This window comes from Diabrotica undecimpunctata, chromosome 6 (genome assembly GCF_040954645.1).
Source record: "Diabrotica undecimpunctata isolate CICGRU chromosome 6, icDiaUnde3, whole genome shotgun sequence".
Classification (NCBI taxonomy): Eukaryota; Metazoa; Arthropoda; class Insecta; order Coleoptera; family Chrysomelidae; genus Diabrotica; species Diabrotica undecimpunctata.
Genome location: NC_092808.1, coordinates 98,695,291 through 98,718,374, shown reverse-complemented (window position 1 = coordinate 98,718,374; position 23,084 = coordinate 98,695,291). Strand labels below are relative to the sequence as shown.

The 23,084-nt window shown below is 32.9% G+C and overlaps 1 protein-coding gene across 1 annotated transcript in view; it reads right to left on the bottom strand.

Annotated features, from left to right (window-relative positions):
* Positions 1-2,559: 2,559 nt before the first annotated feature.
* The window catches only part of LOC140442736 (uncharacterized), a 29,419-nt gene continuing 8,894 nt past the window's right edge, over positions 2,560-23,084 (bottom strand). The window contains exons 2-3 of the mRNA XM_072533715.1: positions 10,161-10,286; positions 2,560-3,406 (exon numbers count right to left, since the gene is read on the bottom strand). Coding sequence (XP_072389816.1) covers positions 3,198-3,406; positions 10,161-10,286 — 335 coding nt within the window. The 3' untranslated portion in view covers positions 2,560-3,197. The remainder of the gene's footprint in view (positions 3,407-10,160; positions 10,287-23,084) is intronic.

The following is a 23,084-nucleotide window of genomic DNA, read 5'->3' as shown; positions in this document are numbered from 1 at the left end:
TGAAAATTAACAAACCAAGTAATGTAAGGTTTATGAAAGGTATTGTACTAAAAAACTACTTATTAACAATATGAAATACAACAATTAAGACAGTCCATTATACAAGGAGTTATTTATGTAATATTATAAAAAATTAAGTAACTAAGAAAATTAAGAAAACTAGTTAAGTTGGGGTAGTGGAGACCGAGGATGGTTTAAACACTTTTTGGGTTATATTTTCTGTTTCTTTATCTACAGATTTTACCTTTTTGGTTGTTAGGCTAATGTTTAGAGCAATCCTTTAGGTTTATTTATTGATAACATAAACTTTAGAGGAGTTTGGTTAAAAAATGCACGGAAATTAGAAACACTGCATCTGTCCAAACTATCCCAGTGTGCGGGGATACTTTTTCAAGTGATTTTAATCCTGCCGAAAGCGGTAGCAGATAAGCGTCCCACATTTAAAGACCTTATGCTATATTTCAACACTGAACTATCCGGATTCTGCCTACAGTCACTTATTTTGATAAATCTATTTTTATATTTAGAAAATACACGAATTAGAAAGATTAATGTTACTTATCAATATTTTTGTGCTCATAACTGCTTGTCCATACCATCCATTTGTCATAAAATGCATCGCAAATTTGGCTTTCTTTAAAGAAACGTTTAAGATTTTGAAGTCGTCTTCAACGGCATCGTTGGCACTTTTAAGCCTCACGTCACTTTCCTTATCCTCTACCTATTCAGAAGAAGAATCCTTTATGATGAGTCTTCATTGGAAGAATGTTCTTTAAAAATAGCCTTCTTTCCTCTAAACACTTTCTCCTTCACAACCCTTTGCATTCCATCGTTTTCTTCAAGTTCTTCCTTTTCCACTATGTCTTCGGTGGTTTTACTTTTCCCACACTTTCAGGCACCTTAGCCAATTTGCGGGGCTTATCTTTTGTACGACTAGATGTAGGAGTTGGTGCCCGGGTCTCTGCTGAACAGCTAATTATGATGAAAGGATCCACAACAGCAGCGTCTCCACCTACTTCTTCGGATGTTGATTCGATAGTTTCCCAGGAAGTACTAGGGACAAGAAGGTCCGAAAAAGGATATGGATGGTCTGATCCAGCAGAGAGAGAAAATTCGGGTCTTTAGAAATGTTTCTATCAAATGGTGAGATATCAAATTTCAAAAAACCTGATTTCACATTTTTAGGAGGTGCAACCCGATCCCTCGTGCAATAGCAACACAAGATGCTCATTATCATACCTCACATTGTAACAAAATAATTTGATTACAGGGAGCTAAAAGGGGGAACAGAAAGAATTACTGGGCTTGGAGTTAGGTAAACAAACAAATTGAAACGTTTGCGAACGGCTACTTTGGTTGGAGAGCAAGGGATGTCCTTATCGTGGATAAGGATTCCGTTTTTGGGGAGGGGACTGGGAGAACTAACTATTGAAAAAGAAATCAAGAAATACTTACAGAAATGGCCTGAGCAAATATTATACAAGAAGATTTCTAAACTATTTAAAATTAGGATGCATTTTAAAAAATCTTCTTGCTGCTTAGGAAGAAAGGTTTAGGGTTTTTCTTGTCTAACAATTTTTAATACCTATACTTCTGATGACTTACCTCTTGCTATTTTGACGACACGGGTCTCCTCCATTCTGCTTATGGGGTTATTCCATTTTAATTTTTTCCATTTATTGTCTATTCGCTTATACACGGTACCGTACATTTTCTTCTAATGTCTTCGCTTCTTTTTCGATCTCTTATCGATCTGCGATCGCATGTATCGAAGTATATCTTTTTGCCACACCCGTTTTTTTTTTAAATAATTTTTTTTTTATTTTGTAACTTCAAAGGGCTGTAACTTTTTTTGTGTACACTTTTGTACTAAGGTAAGTTGGGTTCAATCAATTTATTTTTGTCTCCGGAATACGTGATTTAATTTATGACATAACTTTTTGAAACACCCTGTATATTTGGATCACTTCGTTGTCTCCAAAAAGTGTTTGCCGCCTGCGATCGAATGCCTCACAGTCATGCAAGATATGGTTGACTGTTTTAGGTTCTCTGGAGTACAGAGTATTGAGCTCAAGTTTCCATGAAACAGTCCCACTGTATGCTGCAGATGTCCCTTAACTGGTGCATGTTTAATAAGGAAGCCTGTTATGACTCTAAGCTGATCCCTGATTATTTTCCGCAGTACTGAACTGGGCCTAGCCTGGAGCGGGGACTTCGACGGCGCCCGAGCAATGATATTAAGTCAATAGAGGTGATAGCGCCTCACGCTCTCCCGCATAATTCGGGGTAAGGTATCATGCGGGAGTCCTTGTACCCCCGGGATATCCACATGACAAGCATTGGTGCGGGTTGGAGTGGACCATGATTTACACGGATCAATCCCCCTTACCCCAATGAATTGTATACACGGATGTTTTTTTAAAGGTGTGCTAGTCTCATCAGGCTGAGTTCATTTCTATTGCTTTCTTGCTTGAGACAAATACTGAAAAATTGTTATCCAGGCAAATTATAAGAATAAAGATATTCTAAGGTTTTTTTGGTTGTAAGAAAAAACAAAGATTTATTGACCTGATTTATTATGTTTTACAACTTATAATTACAAGATGTTGATATCATTTTGTCCCATTGTCTTTTATGAAAGATATAAAACCTATGAAAGATACGTGTATATAATTAAGATAATATCTTAAAATTTAAAATACAAAAAAATTGTAAATATTAAGGATATCTTATAAATCAACTAAAAAATTTTTATATTGTCATTAAAATTAATAAAAGAATACATTATTACAATAAACACCAACGTACGTAACGCTAATTGATTTTTTATTTTCAGCAGTAAGAATCGAATAATCTTGGAAAAAAATATTTCGTATTTATCACTATAATATTTCTAGGATTATTAATATATCATTTAAGTACACATTAATAATATAATTTTCAGGTAATTCAAGGTTTTATAGGTGTACGATAGTGTTTCCTTTAAAAATACAATTTTTTTTTGCTTTTTTTTGGGACATATTTTGCTTACATTACATAATATATGCATAATATAAGTAAGAATATATTGAATATTTTATACAATATAAAATTAATTTTTAAGTTTCATCAAATTTTTGGCTTTACAGGCCAAGCGGAACACTCCAACGGGCGTTATTTTTTGGAGGTAATTAGGACGTTGAAGATTGGGTACAGTTTTATAAAATACCCCCCTGCACGAGGCAATTGAACACGGAGGACGCGCAGTTGCAGGTGACCAGGTTGTAATTAGTAGACGAACGGCACAAATAACGGTTCCACCAATAGATTGCATCTTCTTGGCTAATTATGCTGCTAGGAAGATGCAATATCTCATCACATTCCCGTTTCTCCTTGATTATATCCTCTTCGTATGACATAGAACAGCCTACAATTACAAACGTTTAGGTTAATTATTTCATTTTAAAGAGAGTTGTTAAATATTTTAAATTTAGCTACTACCATAAACCTTAATTTAAAAAAGTTAAGTTTTAAATCCTAGTATTAACTAATAACTTTTCAGTAATATATTTATTATTAAATGAATATATTATGGTATATTTATTTTAATGAGAATTACATTTTAAATTTGTTTTATTATTTCGATTTCCAATTCGGAAATCGTTTTTAAAAAAATTTTAAAATAAAAACTATTAACTATCTTGAACAGCAAATGTTTATAGATTGGTCTTCTTCTTAGGGTGCCTGTCGGTTCCGAACGTTGGCGATCATTCTGGCTATGATGACTCTGTTGGTTGCTATACGAAATAGCTGTGTTGAGGTCTTTCTATACCATGCTCTCAGGTTAGCAAGCCAGGATATTCTTCTTCGTCCTGGGGTCCTTTTTACTTCAATTTTACTTTGCAAAATGCATTGAAGTAGCTCGTATCTGCCTTGATTTCTCATTATATGTCCCAAGTACTGCAGCTTACGGCTCTTCACGATGTTAACCTAATCCGCAGTTGTGTTCATCCTCCGCAGTACTTCTTCATTGGTGACTTTGTCTGTCCATGGTATCTTCAATGTCCACGTTTCTACTCCGTACAGAAGCACTGAGTACACATAACATTTAAAGAGCCTTATTTTTTTTTCTAGGGTGAGGTCATGGCTCTTGAACATCGAACTCATAGTCAAGAATGCACTTTTTGCCTTTCCGATGCGACATTTAATCTCTTGGGTATTGTCCCACGACTCATTGATTATATTTCTTAAGTAGTTGTATTGTGAGACACGTTCAATTCTCATTTGGTTCACATACAGATTTGCTCCAGTTATGTTTTCCTTGCTGATGATCATTAGTTTGGTTTTGCTGGTGTTTATATCCAGTCCATATTTTCTACTTGTTTCCGTTATTTTGTTCATTAAGTTTTGCAGCCCTTCTATGGTATTGGAAAACACTATTGTTTGTAACACTATTTATTGAGATGCCTTCATCAATATCTTTTAGAGACTCTTCAAAAATGTGCTCCGAGTACATATTGAATATCAGTGGTGAAATTATGCACCCCTGTCTCACTCCCCTTAAGATTTTGACCTGATCTGTATATTCTCCATCTATCAGGAGTACCGCTGATTGATTCCAATACAGGTTAGCTATTATTTTTAAGTCTTTTCCGTCAATCCCTGTTCTCTTCAGCACTTCCATCATAGATAGAAGATATCTAGAAGGTATAGATTGGTTATGGGTGGTAATACCAATTTGACAGTTGTCTTACTGGGCCTCGATCTTGTAGGAATTAGCCATATTTTGCTAACCAAACGCAGAAAGATCAGAATTTGATATTAACACTAGGGTATAACAACACCTCTCAGCATTTCACTTTAAATATTGTTATTGCCAATAAGATCGAGAACAAATAAGTCAACTGTCAAATTGATATTATCACCCAGCGCCAATTTATAAACATTTACAGATTAACAATTTTTCTTTCTAATTACACTATATAAGCCTATATACTTTTCGATGTCTACGTTCTTTTACAATCTTCTCTTTTCCATCAATTGCAGTATCTCATCATGCATCCATAATTTTGTTGTATTTTTCTTTCCTTTTAGGATCTCCTTCGTTGGCATTATGTCTTTAAATGTTTCGCATTTTCTGTTCGGATCTTCTTTTGGATCGATAATTATTACCTTTATTTCCTCGTTAATTTTTTTGGACAGCTAATTTTAAATCGGAGATCGAATGTTACACTAACCGAATTATGATCTGTGGCTCCATCAGCCCCATCAAGGTATATGTTAGCTGATTTAATGAAGTTTCGAAACCTTTTTCTTATTAAAACATAATCTATCTGGTTTCTAATAACTTTGCTATCACTATCGGCAGGCGATCTCCAGATGTAGAGCCTAAGATTAGGTAATTTAAAGCAAGTGTGTCCAAAATAGTCAATACTTTGAGATAACGGACGAGAAAACTCTATAGAGATGGTACATATGAAAAGGATATTAAATAAGGGGCAACAATTGTCGACATTGAATATAAAGGTGCGAATCCTGAACGATCTTTGTTAAATTCGACATGGTTAAATGGTATTCACATGTTACTTCGGTACAGATATCGATGGTTAAGAGGACAAATATTGTAGGTCCATTTTTGTTATAAATGAGATGACGTACAAGTCTGTGCCGGTCGAGATGAAATCTTTATTGTGCTCAAATATGGTACGTCCACATAGAACGGTTTACTAGTTACTAAAGTAGCATTAAAGACATGTCCATTAAAAACACCATAAGCTTAGTGCACAAATATTGCATGTCCAATGCAATATTTGTGCCGATCACAAAATTCAAAACGAAACGATATTTTTATCGTAGGTCCAAAGATACAATATTTGTCCACAATATTGGAGGCTCGTCAGCTTATAGTACGTGTTGCACGTGTCTGCGCAAAGGTAGCAATTAAGTGTGGGAGTGGTTTAAATAGCAATCTGTGCTCATAGGAATTTGTCTTGTCATTCTGTTCCATTCCAGTGTTGTATATCGAATTAAGCTATTACATACGCAATTGTTAAACCTGCGTGTAGTGTTCGAAATATAAAAATAAAATGAACAACCGAGGAAAAAGAATAGTTCAGATGGCAAGAAAAGTAAGTAGTTGGATTATGAATATTTTGTATTGGATAGATTAAAGTGGATAGATACAGTAAGCGCTAAGCTAATGGACCAGAAAACTAATTGACTGGCGCCCAAGAGAAGACAAACGCAGCAGAGGACGACCACGAATATCCAAGAAATGGCAACAAGAAGCACAGAACCGTGAAGAGTGGCGAAAAATGGGAGAGACCTATGTCCAGCAGTGGACAGAAGAGGTTGCATGATGATGATGAGATTAAAGTGACGAATGTTAAAAACTATATCATGAATTTTGTTACAGATCTAAAAGATGAGAATTAAGACGACGTCTGTTTAGATACAGTGACAGGGTCTTCCCATAAAAAACGATTATCAGAGTGTAGTGTCGACGAGCCGTTTGCCACAGTGCCGGAGCCTTTCCATAGAAGACGATTATCAGAATGTAGTGTCGACGAGCCATTTGATGACCCTGAAAGTGACTACCTCCCGTCTCACCAAAATACTAGTAGTTAAACTTCGTCAACACATGATACAGAAAATCGTGGTAGCCAAACCAGAATTATGGAAAAAAAAAATAAGATGTAGTTGTTACGAGTGGCCGACAAAGAATATGTAAACAGAAAAGGGGTAACAGTAAGAGCTAAGTCACCAGGTATTGTTAATTGCCACAACTGTAGGTTTAAATGTAGCATTAACATATCTCGAGAAAGGCAAAATAATCATTTGCCAAGAATATTGGAATTTTACTGATTCAAAAAAGTAAAAGATTTTTATTTGCTCTTTACACGAAGAGAAAAACATTGACAGAGAAAGAAATCGAAATAAGAGAAAAAAAACTAGAAAATATAGTCGTTATTATTATTCACTGACTGGCTCTAATGAATGTGTAAGGGTGTGCCAAAAATATTTTTGTGCTACATTTGCATTTAGTTTTCAAGTAGTTGAAACTGCACTTAAGTATCGTGGAGACAGTGGTGTTTATGCCGGTTTTGACCATCGCAAAGGAAGACTAGCTCCGAAGGCAACATACACTGAACAAGTTAATCATATTAAGACTCATATTGAGATATTTCCTCGAATGGCATCCCATTATTGTCGTCGTGATACTATGAGGCATTATCTGTCAAGTGAGTTGAATATCAGTGTGATTTATTGTTTATACTGCAGTGACTATTGTCCCAAAAATAATGTACCACCTGTCAGTGGCGGCCGGTCAGGGTCGGCAGTGCCGACCCACACCTTTATAGATATTATAGTTTTTTTAATATTTAATTTAATCAGTATTTCCAGTATTTCAATAATTAATTGTGGCAGGTAAACAGTTGATGTCACTTGTTTTTGAGAAATAAAAAAATATCTGTGAGATAATAAAGACTAACTTTTATTCGTGATTTTTAAAAGAATTCGACCAGACTAAATTTTATTCATGGTTTTTAAAAGAATTCGTCCAATCTGAGCGTTAAGTGATCCCTGCGTAGACACTTGCGTATACCAAGTACGGCAAATTTAAATTTGCCGATGCTTCATTGGGATTGGTGATTGGTCGCAAACTGTACATTGCCAGCGCGAGATGAAATATAAGAACGTAAGTAGTAAAGTGAAATGATATTCAGTGCACGAACTAACCTTTCTTTTTGTGATTAATTTTTATTTTCTAAAGTAATACTGTGATACGTTACGTCTGCCGTAAATAGTTAAAGGTTAAAGGGTTTTTTGACATATTAGAAGTTTTTTTTTAAATTAAAGTGTAAACAAATTCAGGTAAATTAACCTAAAAAATGCAAGCCATGGGAGAAACTCTAAGTATTGATAAGTCTGATATTGTAAATTATATTTTGCATAATGGGTTTTCATCTATTCCATACGAAGAACAAATTGTTATTAAAAATAAGGGGCGTCCTTTGCCTAAAATGTCCCGGCTTATAAATATTAGTGCGGGTAAGGGAAGTAATAGATCATTTTCAGATAATTGGTACAGCAAGTACTCATGGCTTACCGGGAGTGAAATAAAAAACAAACTTTTCTGTTGGCCTTGCATTTTATTTTCGACAAATAGGGGCAAATATCAAAATCCGTGGTGTGAATCTGGTTACGATAATTTAAAGGAATTATTTAGGGCTTTACATAAACATGATATTCCGAAAGATCATATTTACAGCCAGATCAAATTAGATTTATTTGGAAAACAAAATATCTATGTTTCATTAGATAATGCCCAACGTGAAAATGCTATTAAACATAACGAAATTGTAAAAAATAATCACGCAGTTTTACGTCGTTTAATTGATATTGTAATTTTTTTAAGTTGCCAGGAATTATCTTTTAGGGGACACGATGAATCGGAGCATTCGTTAAATCAAGGTAATTATAGAGAACTAATAAAAATGTTTAAGAAATACGATTTGGAATTTTCTAATTTACTTTCTGACTCGAAGACATTTAGCGGTGTATCTAAAACAATCCAAAATGAATTAATATAATCAATTAGTTACATTTTGAGTAACTTTATTGAATCTGAGATTCAGGAAACCATTTGCTTTTCACGATAAAGAAGTAGATGAAACTACCGACATATCATGTCATTCACAATTATCAATTGTTGTTCGATACGCGTTACGTGGTAATATCTATGAGAGGTTTTTAGGTTTTACAGACGTGAGTAAAAGCCATAAGGCAGAATATATTTTTGGTGTTATCCATTGGTATTTGGTGTTTTGGTGTTGGTTGATATCAAAAATAAATTGGTAGGGCAAACTTATGACGGCGCTGCCGTGATGTCTGGTGAATTAAATGGTCTCCAGGCAAAAGTTAAAACTATTGCACCGCAAGCTTTATTCACTCACTGTCATGCGCATAGAATGAATTTAGTTTTGCAGGATACATGTAAAAAAATTAAAGAATGTCGTCTCTTTTTTGCCAGTTTAAGCGGATTTGCTTCATTTTTCTCAAGCTCGCCTAAACGGACTAATGTTTTAGAACGGTTTGTTTCGAAAAAAAAAATGCCAACAGTTTGTCAGACGCGATGGAATTTTAAATCTCGGGATCTTTTTAAAAACGAGATCTTTTAGATCTCGTTTTCACTGTAGCAGATTTTCGTGAACAGCTTTTGGAAGTTTTTGATTTTATTATTGAATGCGACGATTTTGAAAGTGATGATATCTCGATCCGTGAAGCAATCGGTTTGAAAACTTTATTAAATGATTACTCTTTTAACATACTTTTAAATATTTTTAAGAAAGTGTTTACCCAAACCGATTTGATATTCAATGTTGTTCAAAATCAGTTAACTGACATTATTCATTTCAAAAATAGAATAACGAGACTGGTGCAAAATCTCAGAGATTTTCGTAATGATAGTATTTTCCAGTATATACGCAGTGACGTTTTGGACTCGCTTGATATTTCCGAACCCCCAAAAAAAAGACAAAGGCATGACACAGAAACAGAGTTACCTACATCCGTACAGGCTAAAGATTGTATGTCCATACAGAGGCTTACTTTAAACTTGTTAAATGTGAATAAAATTTAACCCTAATAAAATAGAACTGAATAATATATAAAAAAAGGTGTAACATGAACTTAATTATTATTTAATTACTTTTAAAAGATGTACTATTTGTCAAGGTTAACGCAAACTTTCAAATTGATGTTGAAGAAAACATCAACTTTGGACATACAATATTTGTTCTTTTAGACATAGATATCATTAATTGAATTCTACATTAAATGCGTGATGGTAGCATGATTCGCGAAGAATATCTTGAATTAGTATTTTATAGCGCTTTATCAAATGTAGTGAAGTTAATCGTAAAGCCTGCTTTATCTAATGTTCCTAAAAATCTGTCGCTAGCGATCGGAAAATACAAATGACGTAGGCGTCGTCTAGTGTGTTATACAAAAATACGGTTGAGTTGTAGGAAAGTTTACATTTAAATGGGCAACATTCTAAACAAACGCTAGTGTTATTGAAATAAAATCGAAACATTGTTAATGAAAGTCAAACATACTAAAACATAACAAAAGTGTACAACTATTATTAGACTACTTATCATAAAATAACAATTTACCTCTGCCTTTAGCTGTAATTGATTTACAAGTGCTTGGCCAAAAGCTTATGTATTCTCCATCTGGAAGCTGCATTGCAATATGGCCAACCGAACATGGAAGTTTCGGTTTCCAGTAATATAGTGTAACTAAAAATAGCAATAATACATTACACTACATTAGAATTTTAGATGTACGTATACTATAAATTAATAATAAGAAAACTATACAACCTCTAACCAAAGATAATGTGTATGTATACGTCTAGAAAGTATGCCGATATTAAGCATATTAAAAAAAATACATAAAGTAAAAATTGGCTAAATTATTTCTTTCACATGTGAATACATGGATAATTTATAGACCAGGGAACTAACCATTTTTCCATGATACTCGTTGATACAGGTATCTAACAATTGCTTTCCATAAATTCGGTGGTAACAATATGTAATAAACAAAATATGTAAAAGATTAAACGCCATTTTTTACTTATAAATAGACTTCGGCAAATATGCATATTGCATATTTTGCATATTGTGCATATTTTATGCAAATATTTTATATTTTGGCATATTTGTATAAAAGTTTGCATACAGTGCATAAAAGTTCAGATTTTTATACTGTATTTGAAAATTTTTAAACATACCAATTTATTTCAATTCTTGTATAAAATTTTGTAGTCATTTTAATCAAGAAATGATCTAAGTACGTAATCTCTACAGGTACAAAACATTTACAATTTCAAAGAAGATCAATTTAAGTAGCCCTCAACATTCTTAGAAAGTCTCGGTCACTGAGGCATTCAGTTATTGGATAATCGCTAAGGGTTCGCTCATTTGCATTTTATGATCTAATCCCCAAATCTATCTACAATTTATTGTATCTTAACAGCAGGTAAACGGCTAATAGTTTTGTTTCTAATTTAGGGATTTTCCAAAATCTCCCAGTTTATTGAATTAGGTACCTAAACATTTCTAATTTGATGCTCAGATTTGTAAATCATTTTTGTTTTGATATTCAAAGCGTAAACACTCGTTGTGCGTAACAAAAAGGAAGATTGTGATTTTATAATGCCTAAAACAACCAGTGCTTCAACTTGGATTAAACCTTATAAAGAGCTGTCTATGGATATGGGAAAAATCTACTGTTCAGTCTGTGGTAAAATTGTAAGTATCTAATATTTTCTATTAAATATCTAATATTTCATACATACAGGGTGTTTCCAAATGACACTGACAACGTTTGACTGTAGATACTTCTCGAAAAATTGAACAAAACGATATAGTTAATGAGGGGTCAAACTTATTTACTTTTCGAGATACAGGGTGTTAAAATTAAAAAAAATTAAATTCTTTTAGTTAATAACAACAATAACTTTAAAACCAATAAACGTATTTACTTGAAATTTAGTACTCGTAGGTTGTTTTTAAATGAAAAATAGCTTCCTTTAGTGAGAAAAAATTGTCCATGGTACAATACAATGGTGTGTATTTAGAAAAATTTTTCACCTTTACTTTTTTTTATGAAGTCAGCTATTCTAAAACACAATTATTTTTATTGTAATTAAATTAACAAAAAAAAACTTTTGTTGAATTTTAAAATAAGTTATATGATGTACTAATGGTTAGTAACAAAAACTAATTTGTGGATTAATACTGCATTTAAAACACTTAGCGAGTGTTTTTTTTTCCAAACCAGTTATTTGATTAACCAAAAACACCTTGTATATTTTTATATTTAGCTAGTGTTTTTTTTTTCCAAACCAGTTATTTGATTAACCAAAAACACCTTGTATATTTTTATATTTTAAAGGTTGGGTTAAAATAAAGGTTTTTAACAAAAAGAGAAATCAAACGATTTCTACTTAGCGAAACCGAATTCAAATCTTAACCACTGTGTTTCCTAAAATTTGCGAAACAAACAGCTGGATGAATTAATCGGCAAGGGAATCTAAAATTGCATTCCACAAGCCGTTCATCCTAGTCAAAATTCGTAGTGAATTCAGTTTCTCGTACTTCCAACGAAGTAAATAACAAAACAGAATGACGGTATTAGATTTTTGTTTTGATAAAGTGCAGCAACAACCGTTGATACGTATTTCGACCTCCTTAAGTCTCTTCAGAACGGTATAGCCACTGCTCTGTGCACAGAGCAGTGGCTATACCGTTCTGAAGAGACTTAAGGAGGTCGAAATACGTATCAACGGTTGTTGCTGCACTTTATCAAAACAAAAATCTAATACCGTCATTCTATAAAGGTTTTTATTTTTATTTATAGATAGCATGTGAGAAGAAATTTCAAATAGACCAACATGTGAGAACTGCTTCACACATTGCAAAAAAAGGAAAAATAGGAGGAAAACATCAAACTTCAATGGCTAAATGTTTCCAATCTACTTCAAAAAAATTAGATGAGCAAGAAACTTGTGTCGCGCATTAGTGTCTGCAAACATACCGCTTTCAAAATTAGCAAATGTAAATTTTAGTTCGTTTCTAAAAAAATATTGCAAACTTAATGTTCCAAGTGATCGGTCTCTAAGAAGAAATAATGTGAACGGGCTATACTCGTCGGTGTTAATTAATATTAAGGAAGAAATTGCAGATAATTATTTTTACATATCTGTAGACGAAACCACTGATTCATCAGGAAAGTATATTGCTCATTTATTGATTGGTGTTCTTAAAGAAGATACCTTACCAAAATCTCATCTTATTTCATGCCAGCAACTTGAGAAAACAAATGCTTTAACCATTTCGCGTTTTATACAAGAAACATTAGCAACTTTTTTTCTTCCGACAACTAATCCTTCTAATAAATTACTGCTTATTTTATCGGATGCTGCTCCTTATATGGTGAAAGCAGGACAAAATTTAAAAATATTTTTCCCAGATTTAATACATGTTACTTGTGTAGCGCATGGATTAAACAGAGTTGCAGAGGAAATACGAAAAAAGTTTTCTCTTGTAAATACCATGATATCTAGTGTCAAAAAAGTATTTCTTAAATCTCCTATAAGAATTCAACTTTATAAAGAAATGCTACCTAACATTCCTCTTCCACCACAACCTATTTTAACGCGATGGGGAACATGGTTAGAAGCAGCTAATTTTTATGCAGATCATTTTGTTAAAATAAAGAACATAATTGATACGTTAACAGATGAAAGTTCCCAATCTCTTTTGGATTCTAAACAAACTTTTCAGAGTAACTTGCTTCAACAAGAACTTTCATTTATAAAATCAAATTTTTTGTTTTGTTCAAAAAACAATTACTCAGTTAGAATCACCAAAACTGTCATTGTTCGAAAGTACCGCATTAATAAAAGAATTTGCGTCATGTTGTCGGAACGTTAGAGGTAATATTGGAAAAGATATTTTAAAAAAATTTGAAGCTACTATGGAAAAAAATAAAGGTTACCATATTCTTTCTGAAGTAGTCAGTGTTCTAGCTGGAAATATTTCGGAAACAATTAATTTAGAACCAAATGTTTTGGTTAGTTTGAAAAGTGCTCCCGTTACATCAGTTGATGTTGAACGAAGTTTTTCCATATATAAATATATGTACTCAGACAGAAGCCACAAGTTTTTGTTAGAAAATTTTGAACACCACTTGGTCATTTATTGTTACCATAATTCTAAATAAGTTTATTCATACTTAAAAATGATGTAGTTACTTAAAATAAATGTAAATCTTAATGAATAGTAGGAAATATTTAGTTATGTACACTTTTTTTTTTAAATAAAATTGTTACTATTTTACGATTTTTTTATTTATTTGTATGCATATTTTGTAAAATATTTGCATATTTTCGGGTAAACACGTGCATATTTATGCGCATATTTTCTACATTTTTATTTGCATATTTGCCGAAGTCTGCTTATAAACAATGTAAGATCGCAATTTGATTTTAAATACTAAGAGACCAATAAATTATATGGTAAGTGTTACAATTTTACTGAAAAATTATAGAAAAAAATAGGGGCTATGCAAAGGTATTTTTGTTAATTAGTTGCTTAATGATTCCAAAAATAGCTTCAACAGTCGATTTTTTGAAAATCATTAAAATTTTTATTTATAATTATAAAAAGTTTATTACAATGAATTTTTTAAAAATATATTTGTAATGTTGGTCAGTCAAGAAAAGTAATTGTAAAAATAATAATTATAATTCAAGAAAAATGAACACGTATGGATTTGATTTTCAAATTAAAAATCAATTTTTTTGTAAAATTTAATTTTTAAAGATATTCTTTATAAGTATAAAACATAAATATTTAAGTTACCTATCATTTCATATTCTTTTCTACTACTAATAATATGAGAAAAGTAAAATTTTGCAAAATATTTATTTTACATTTTTTAAACAAATTACTTGGTTAAACAAACGATTCACAAATTAACTAATTTAGTTTTTATAATATATGCAACAAGGTACCTTAAATTAAAAAAAAAAAACATCAATTTTCGCTGATTAGAACCGAAGATATTGCGACTTTTATAAATTTTGCATTCAGTTTTGAAAATAGTAAAATTGAGAAATAAAAAATAGGTTATAAGGTTAGGACTGCGCCTAAAATGCTTTGGTGTTACGTATGCACTACTCTTCCTTATGACTTAAAAGCATGGAAATTAAAACAAGTGCATCTAAATAAGTTGGCCGCCTTTGAATTTTGGTGTTACAGAAGAATGCTACGAATATCATGGAATTATCATGGAAGAATATCAAAAACGCAGAAGTTACTAGAAGAATAGGAAATGAAGCTGAAATAATACTGACTATCAAAAGAAAAAAAACTTGAGTACTTAGGCCATGTTATGAGAGGGCAAAGATACTAATTATTGCAGCTTATTATGCAAGGCAAAATTCGAGGAAAGTGAAATGTGGGAAGATACAGAATATCGTGGCTTAAGAACTTAAGGGAATGTTTTGAATGGAGTAGTGCAGAACTATTTAGAGCGGCAGTCAACAGGGTTCGCATAGCCATGATGATTTCCAACCTTCGATAGAATATTAAACTTAAAGAAGAAGAAGATATTTTTTAAAATCCGTGTAAAATGCCAAAAGTTATTTTAAATGTCTATAAGTTTAAAGTCATAGTACTTTTGTTAACCTATTTTACAATATTTAATACAATTTTTTAATCATTAAATGATCGTTTTTTTTTCAGGAAACTTTCACAAATCATATAGACCTAATAGTTTATGTATAATAACGTTGTAGATAAAAGCTTTCTGGGATAAACAATTTAAATTTTGCAGTAACTGTTAAGTGAATCTTTTTGAAATTTTTATAACTAAATTCATGTGATATTGTCTCTATGATCACGCCAAATTAGAGTTTTTTGTACATTTTTAGAAAAGTTATTAATAATTTTCAAAAAATCGACTTTAAAAGCTATTTTTGCAATAACTAAGCAACAAATTAACTAATATAACTTTACAAACTCTCATTTTAAAGGATTTTCTATGCTTTTTCAATAAAACTGTGTCTCTTTTCCATATAATTTACCGGTCTTTACTAATCAAATAGTGATCTTATGTATATTGTTTATAAATAGAAAATGACGTTTAATCTTTTGCATATTTTTTTAACTACATATCGTTATCACCAAATTTATCAAAAGCAGTTATTAGGTAAGTATCTGTATTAAAGAGTGTCACCAAAAAGGTTTTTTATTTGTTAATTTTTCTGGTCTATTAACCTTAAATGCCTTTATATATCAGATGGAGACTTGCTTGCATAGAATTCAGTTATATGCATAAGTTTGTTATAAAATACAAAGTTACTGCGCTCCTAAAACGAGGTCACTAAATCAGACAGTTCAAAGTGCTCCATGTTCCACTTAGAATTTCATGAGTCTCGTATGTTAAGAATTTGGATTAGAGTAGGAGTGGCTAAATAAAATCGAAAGTTTCCCAGCCATAGAAGTTTTAACTTGATGATAAAGCTCAAAATTATGGCTACCTCAAGGAATCACGCCTATTTTCAAGGTTATACAGGTTGCGAAAAAGTTTGGCAATAAGTTTGTATTTTTGAACTAAATAAACTTATAAATTTATTTAAAGTTTGTATGATTTAAAGGAAATTTATTTATGATGAAAATATTTTATGTGTTGTAAAATAACATTATTTGTTTAAAATTACACATTGTATAAAATTTCTTCACTTTTTTTTTACAAGTGGAAGAAATAAACTTACGCAAGTGGATTTATTAAGTACTTTTAAAGAAAGGAAATGACCTTCTGTACTATAAACTTTAGTATCGTCTATACCATGTCCGATACTGCAGGCTACCTTAGGAATGGGGTACATACCAAAAATATGGGACTCCTAAGGATTGATTTGATACCCAAACCTGGCAAAAACAGGAAAAATCTCCTGTGAAAAAAGTCCTAGTGACCGATAGGTCTAATGTCATATAATGAAAACTCTAGAAAAACTGGTCGATAGGCATACTAGGGATAAATAATGGTTTTATATACATAAACATATATGTACATTATGATAAATGAAAAATACCGTAATACTGTTAAATCCGTGAAAGCATATCCTGGAGCAGACGTGGCCTCAGATGACAACCCACGTATCGCCAGGACTACACTTACACTTAAAAACATTAGAGAACATCAAAGAATTCATACCAGAGGCGCAGTTAAGCTTAAAAAACCCAACGTAAAAGAAGGCCTCCAAGTCGAAATGCATATGAACTGCGGCAAACTGAGCATAGACTCCAATGATATTGACGAGCACTGGGATCGACGAAAACATTGTTTACTGGAACTATGTAAAGAAATACTAAAGACTTCCAAAAGGAGAAAAAATGAATAGACGAATGACGAATGACGAGATATTCAATAAATTGGAACAACGGAGAGGAGAGTAAGAACAAATATAACAATAAATACAAGGAGAGTAACCACGAGATCAGGAAGATTAAAATTATGTAAAATAAAAATACTGAAGAGAAATGCAAAGAGATCGAGGACCTTCAAAACAGATACGATTTATTTAATACACAAAAGAAAATTAAAGGAATAAGAGAAATCAAAATCTCACTGGTACACTTCGGGATAGACACGGGATTACTATAGTCCATGACGGATAAGAAGAACAGACTAGAACTTACTTCTGAAGAAATGGGTCCAGATATTACAAAAAAAATATTACCCGCATTAAGAACAATGAAGAATGGGAAAAGTCCTGGACCTGACATGCTTCCTATCGAAATACTGAAAGTTGTAGATGAGAACCACGTCGATGTTTTAGGCCCAAAGACTGGTTAACGTCGATCTTTATTCTCCCCAACAAGAAAAACGTAAGAGAATGTAGGGATTACCGCAACATTAGCTTGATGGCCCATGTGCTAAAGCTACTACTGAAAGTCATCCATAACCGAATATATCATAAACTGGACATAGACATTAATGATAGCAATATGACACACAATTTGAGTTTCTCAAAGACCTAGAAACGCGTGAAGCTCTTTTTTAATTAATATACTGATACAAAGGTGGTTGGACCTCAATCAACATATATAATATGCCTGTTTTATTGACTATAATTCGATAAGGTACGACATAAACAATTAATGAATGTCGTGAAATCAAAGATGATAGACTGCAATGACCTCAGGATCATATCGAATTTATAATATAAGCAAAAGCACGTGTTAACAAACAGCTATCAGAGAAAATTAAAATTAGACGTGGGTGAGACAGGGATGCGTATTTTCACGCCACTTCATTTTAATGCGTACTGAGAAGTACTGAAAAAACTCTGAAGGGTAAAATAGCTGGAATAAAGGTAACTGGAAAATATTGAAGATCTTCAGAAACTGGTGACCAGAATAGCAGAGTATGGAAAAAATACGTCCTACCAATGAACGTCAAGAAAAAATTATGAGAATATCGAAAACTCAATTATATAACGAGAATCTTATAAACGGAACCAATGTCGAACGAGTGGACAAATATGCATATTTTGGAACAATGATTAACTCCACAAATAATTACTTCCAGGAAATCAAAATCAGAATAGAAAAGATATAGAAAATTTCAACAAAATAAGAAAAGCGCTCTGTAGAGATTTAAAGTGGTAACTATGAGTAGCGTTGATGAGGTACTATGTTTTTTCGTCTTTGTTTTATAGAATAGAAGTTTGGACTTTGATACGGCATCAATGAAAAAAGTGGAATCATTCGAGTTGTCAGTGTATAGAATTTGGTTTTCTTTCTTTTTAGAAAAGAAAACCAAATTTATGACAATTAGTAAAAAACCAATACTAAACGCTCATCTTACAATCAACCAACAGAATATCGAAAGAGTCTAGCAATATACATATCTAGGCACCAATTTAAATAGCCAATGGGACCACTCAACAGAAATTAAACGGCGAATAATAAAAGCAAAAGCAGCATTCGTTAAAATGAGAACCATTTTCAACAGTCGAGACATATCATTAAAAACAAAATGCCGTCTATTGAACTGATACATATTCACAGTTCTGCTCTACGGAATGGAAGCATGGACACTGACTGTTGCATCTATGAATCGGCTCGAAGCTTTCGAAATGTGGTGTTATAGGCGCATCTTACGTATATCCTGGGTTGACAGAGTTACTAATGTGGAGGTCCTGCGTAGAATGGGGAAAGAATGTGAAATTCTCATGACCGTCAAAACTAAAAAGTTGGAATATCTAGGACATGTAATGAGAAATCAAGAACGTTACGGCCTTCTCCAGCTGATTCTCCAAGGGAAAGTAAATGGTAAGAGAGGACCGGGAAGAAGACGCATTTCCTGGCTTCAAAATTTACGAAAGTGGTATAACACGACTACCACTGAACTGTTCCGCGCTGCAATAAATAAAGTAAAGATAGCCGTGATGATCGCCAACATCCGGAACGGATAGGCACTTTAAGAAGAAGTGTATAGAAGAATTCTATATGATGATGATTGCCGCCCTCCGTCGCGGAGATGGCATTTGAAGATGAATAATGGTGTCTTCTTCTTCTAGTTCCAAGACCGTTATCGATCGTTGGATATCATGTTGGCTACCATATTCGCTATCGTGACTTTATTGACAGCAGCTCTAAATAACGATGTAGTTGATTTTCCATACCATTGCCTTAGATTTTTCAGCCATGATGTTCTTCTTCTACTAGGACCAAGATTACCTTGGATCTTTCCCTGAATGATCAGATGTAAAAGATCATATTTTTCAGGGTGTCCCATAATGTGACCAAAGTATTCCAGCTTGCGTTTCTATATTATATTGAATAATGGTGTAAGTACGATATATCAGGGAAACTAATGCGTGTAGAGCAGGATTCTCTATGATAATCAATATACCATCTCGTACAGACGGTGAAACGTACGTCTTGGAAAACCAAGAAGTGAGGCTTAGTGCATTTCTAGATATAGATGGAGTATTTAACAACACCTCGTACCAAGCAATTTGGATAGCAATACTGCATATATCTCGAGTACACAGACTGCATGCTCGAGAGCCGTGTGATATACTCAATGTTATTGGGATACAATGTCAATATACGTGGCCAGAGGCTGTCACTACTGGGAAAAAGTGTCAAAAATCAGCTCAGAGACATAACAGGCTTCCTCACTGGATACAAGGCATTCAAGATATACCTGCAAACAATGGAGATGTTCCATGGAGACTTAAGCTATGGACTCTGTAGCTGTTAATCTGAGTCAACCATATCTTGGCATGACTGCTAAATACTAGACTCCAAAAACATATAGTACTTATCCACTAGACCTGTACAAGCAATACAGTGTTCTGGAATGGGTATCATGAATAAATGAAACATTTACAGCAAGCCAATTGGCTTCAGTACGACCGGTTTATAAGAGACAGCTTACGAAAAAAAATATATCATATACATTTTGTCACATTTGGGAACCATCAAATTTATTTTGTCACATAATATGGTCTTGAATTTATCGCTTTAGAAAGACCTCCATTATACACAGTAGACAGGGGTAAATGTAATTCCGGAATTTCATGAGACGAATTTGACCTTTACATAGTAAATCGTGTACAGTTTATGTAAAAAAATATGTTAAAAGAAAACAAATCTGGAATATAATTTATATCAAAATTAAGTGACAGAGTATTGTTTAGTCAAGTGAATTGAGAATTTACAGTAAACAAGTTCCCTTTTCGCATAGAATGCTATTATTACAAATACAGGGTAAGCCCGTAAAAATTAATGTAGTACAAGTGCATGCTCCAACTGCAGATAAATCAGAAGCTGAAATAGAACATTTTTACGAACAACTCAAACAACTACAATACACAAGAAAGGAAGAAATTACTGTAATAATGGGTGATATTTAAATGTAAAGATAGGAAAAGACCGAATCAACAATATATTAGGTGATTATAGTTTAGGAATAAGGAATGCTAGAAGCGACAGATTGGCTCAATTTCGTCAAGAAGAAAACCTGGCGATTATGAACACATGGCTTCGATCACCACTCTATTGACTGTATACCTGGAGGTCACCACAGGATAATGAACAAAATTGCATTAGAAATTAAATCGACATTATTCTAACCAATCTAAGATTTAGAAATTTCATTGTAAGCGTTAAGACTTTCCTGGAGCAGATGTCCCCTCAGACCATAACCTCCTTGTCTCAAAAATTAAATTGAGGGTAAAAAAGATAATAAAACCAAAAGTTCTAAGGTGAATACTCAGTTACTCAAGATAAATGAAATCGGTGCTGAGACTTTAACTCGCATCAATTAACAAATGAAGAAATTAACATCAGAAATGAAAAACACTGAAAATGTGAACATTATGTGGAGCAAAATCAAAGATTCTGTTATAAAAACACAGAAACTTTACAAAAGAAAACAGAAAGCCGAAAACCTTAGATGACTCAAGAAATACTGGAAAGCATGGCACAAAGAAGAAAATATAGAAACAAAAACCCAAATAAATACAGAGAAAAACATAATTTAATAAGGAACAAAATAAAAGAGGCTAAGGAAAAGTGGATGATGGGAACATGCATCGAAGTGGAAGAATTGCAGAAAAAGCATGATCATTATAATTTACATAAAAAAGTGAAAGAATTATCTGGAAAAACACGAACAAATACACCTAACCGATTAATTGACAAAAACAATAAACCTATTAATAACCCAATTGAAATCAAACAAGTATGGACTAAATATATTGAAGATCTTTTCATGGGCACAAGAACGAAACCAACACAAATTGATAACGAGGAAGCTCCAATAATATTAAAATCTGAAGTCTATGCTATAAACAATTCAAAATCTGGCAGAGCCCCTGGCCAGATGAAGTTCATATCGAGCTGATTAAACTTATAGACGAAGACAATTTAAGTGCAATAACTATAATATTTAACAACATATACAAATCTGGTGAGGTACCTACAGAATGGCTGCTATCGACCTTTGTTCCGCTACCAAAAACCAATAACCCCAAACACTGTAATGACTATAGATTAATCAGCTTAATGTCACACTTATTAAAAACATTTTTAAAGATTATACATGCAAGAATATTCAGAAAGTGCGAAGCGGATATGAGTAATAGACAGTTTGGCTTTCGTAACGGCTTCGGAACAGTGGAAGCTCTGTATAGTTTCACAACTCTTGCCCAAAAATGTCGAGACCAACAAAAAGATCTTTTCGTTGCGTTTATAGACTATGAGAAAGCTTTCCGTGCTATAAAAATAGCACGGATGCGCAACAGATAAGTAGAGGAGTGAGACAGGGCTGTGTACTTTCACCATTACTATTTAATATATACTCCGAAGAGTTATTTACGCAAGCACTTGAAAACTGTACAGAAGGGATCAAGATAAAAGCTAAAAATATAAATAACATCCGTTATGTTGACGATACAGTTATTATCGCTGAACGTGAGACAGACCTGTAGACGTTACTAAACACAATTTGTGATACTGGGGAACAATTTGGTTTAACAATAAACATAAAGAAAACAAAAAACATGGTTATCAGTAAGAGGGGAAAAGTCATCACAGGGATCCAGATAAAAAATGAAGTTATTGAGCAAGTGGACAAAATGAAATACTTAGGAGTCTGAATTATGGAAGATCTGAATAAGAAATCAGAAATTCGCTCAAGAATACAGCAATCAAGAGCAGCCTTTTTGAAGATGAGGAAATTTCTGAGTAACCAAAGACAATCTGCAAATCCGATATCGGATGGTAAAATGTTATATCCACTCTATTCCGCTTTATGGTGTAGAAGCCTAGACTGTTAATGTTGACTTAATGAGAAAACTGGAAGCTTTTGGGATATGGTTTTTTAGTCGAATTTTGAAGATACCATGGACCGATCTTATTACGAACGAAAGGATGTTTATACGCACAGAATGGGAAGAGACAGAGAACTTTTGACCACCATTAAAAGGCGAAAGACAGCATATTTGAGGCACATACTTAGAAATAATAAGTACGAGATGTTGCAGCTGATTATGAAGGGTAAAATCGAAGGAAAAAGGGGTCCTGGTAGACAACAAATATCCTGGCTGAAAAACATTCGCGACTGGACCGGGTTAAACACAAAGACGCTCTTAAGAAAAGCAGAAGATAGAGACGAATTTGCAATGGTTATAGCCAACCTTCATTAGTGGAGACGGCACTAGAAGGAGAAGAAGAACAGTAAACAAACCTTTAAAGAACTTTCACAAAGTCCAGGAAATAAAGTAAGCTTAAGAATTATATAAAAAAAATTGCCAAGAACATAAAATTTGTTTGATGATAATGAACTAAATGTTTTTAATTCTAATAGAAAAGGAAGAAAGTCACACTTCTTTTACCCTAATCTATTTTTATTTACTTTAAGACTTTATAACTGGAGCTTCTGAACATAATTTTTATGCAACTGTTCAACTAGATTTCTGTTTGATATCAATATTATTGTCT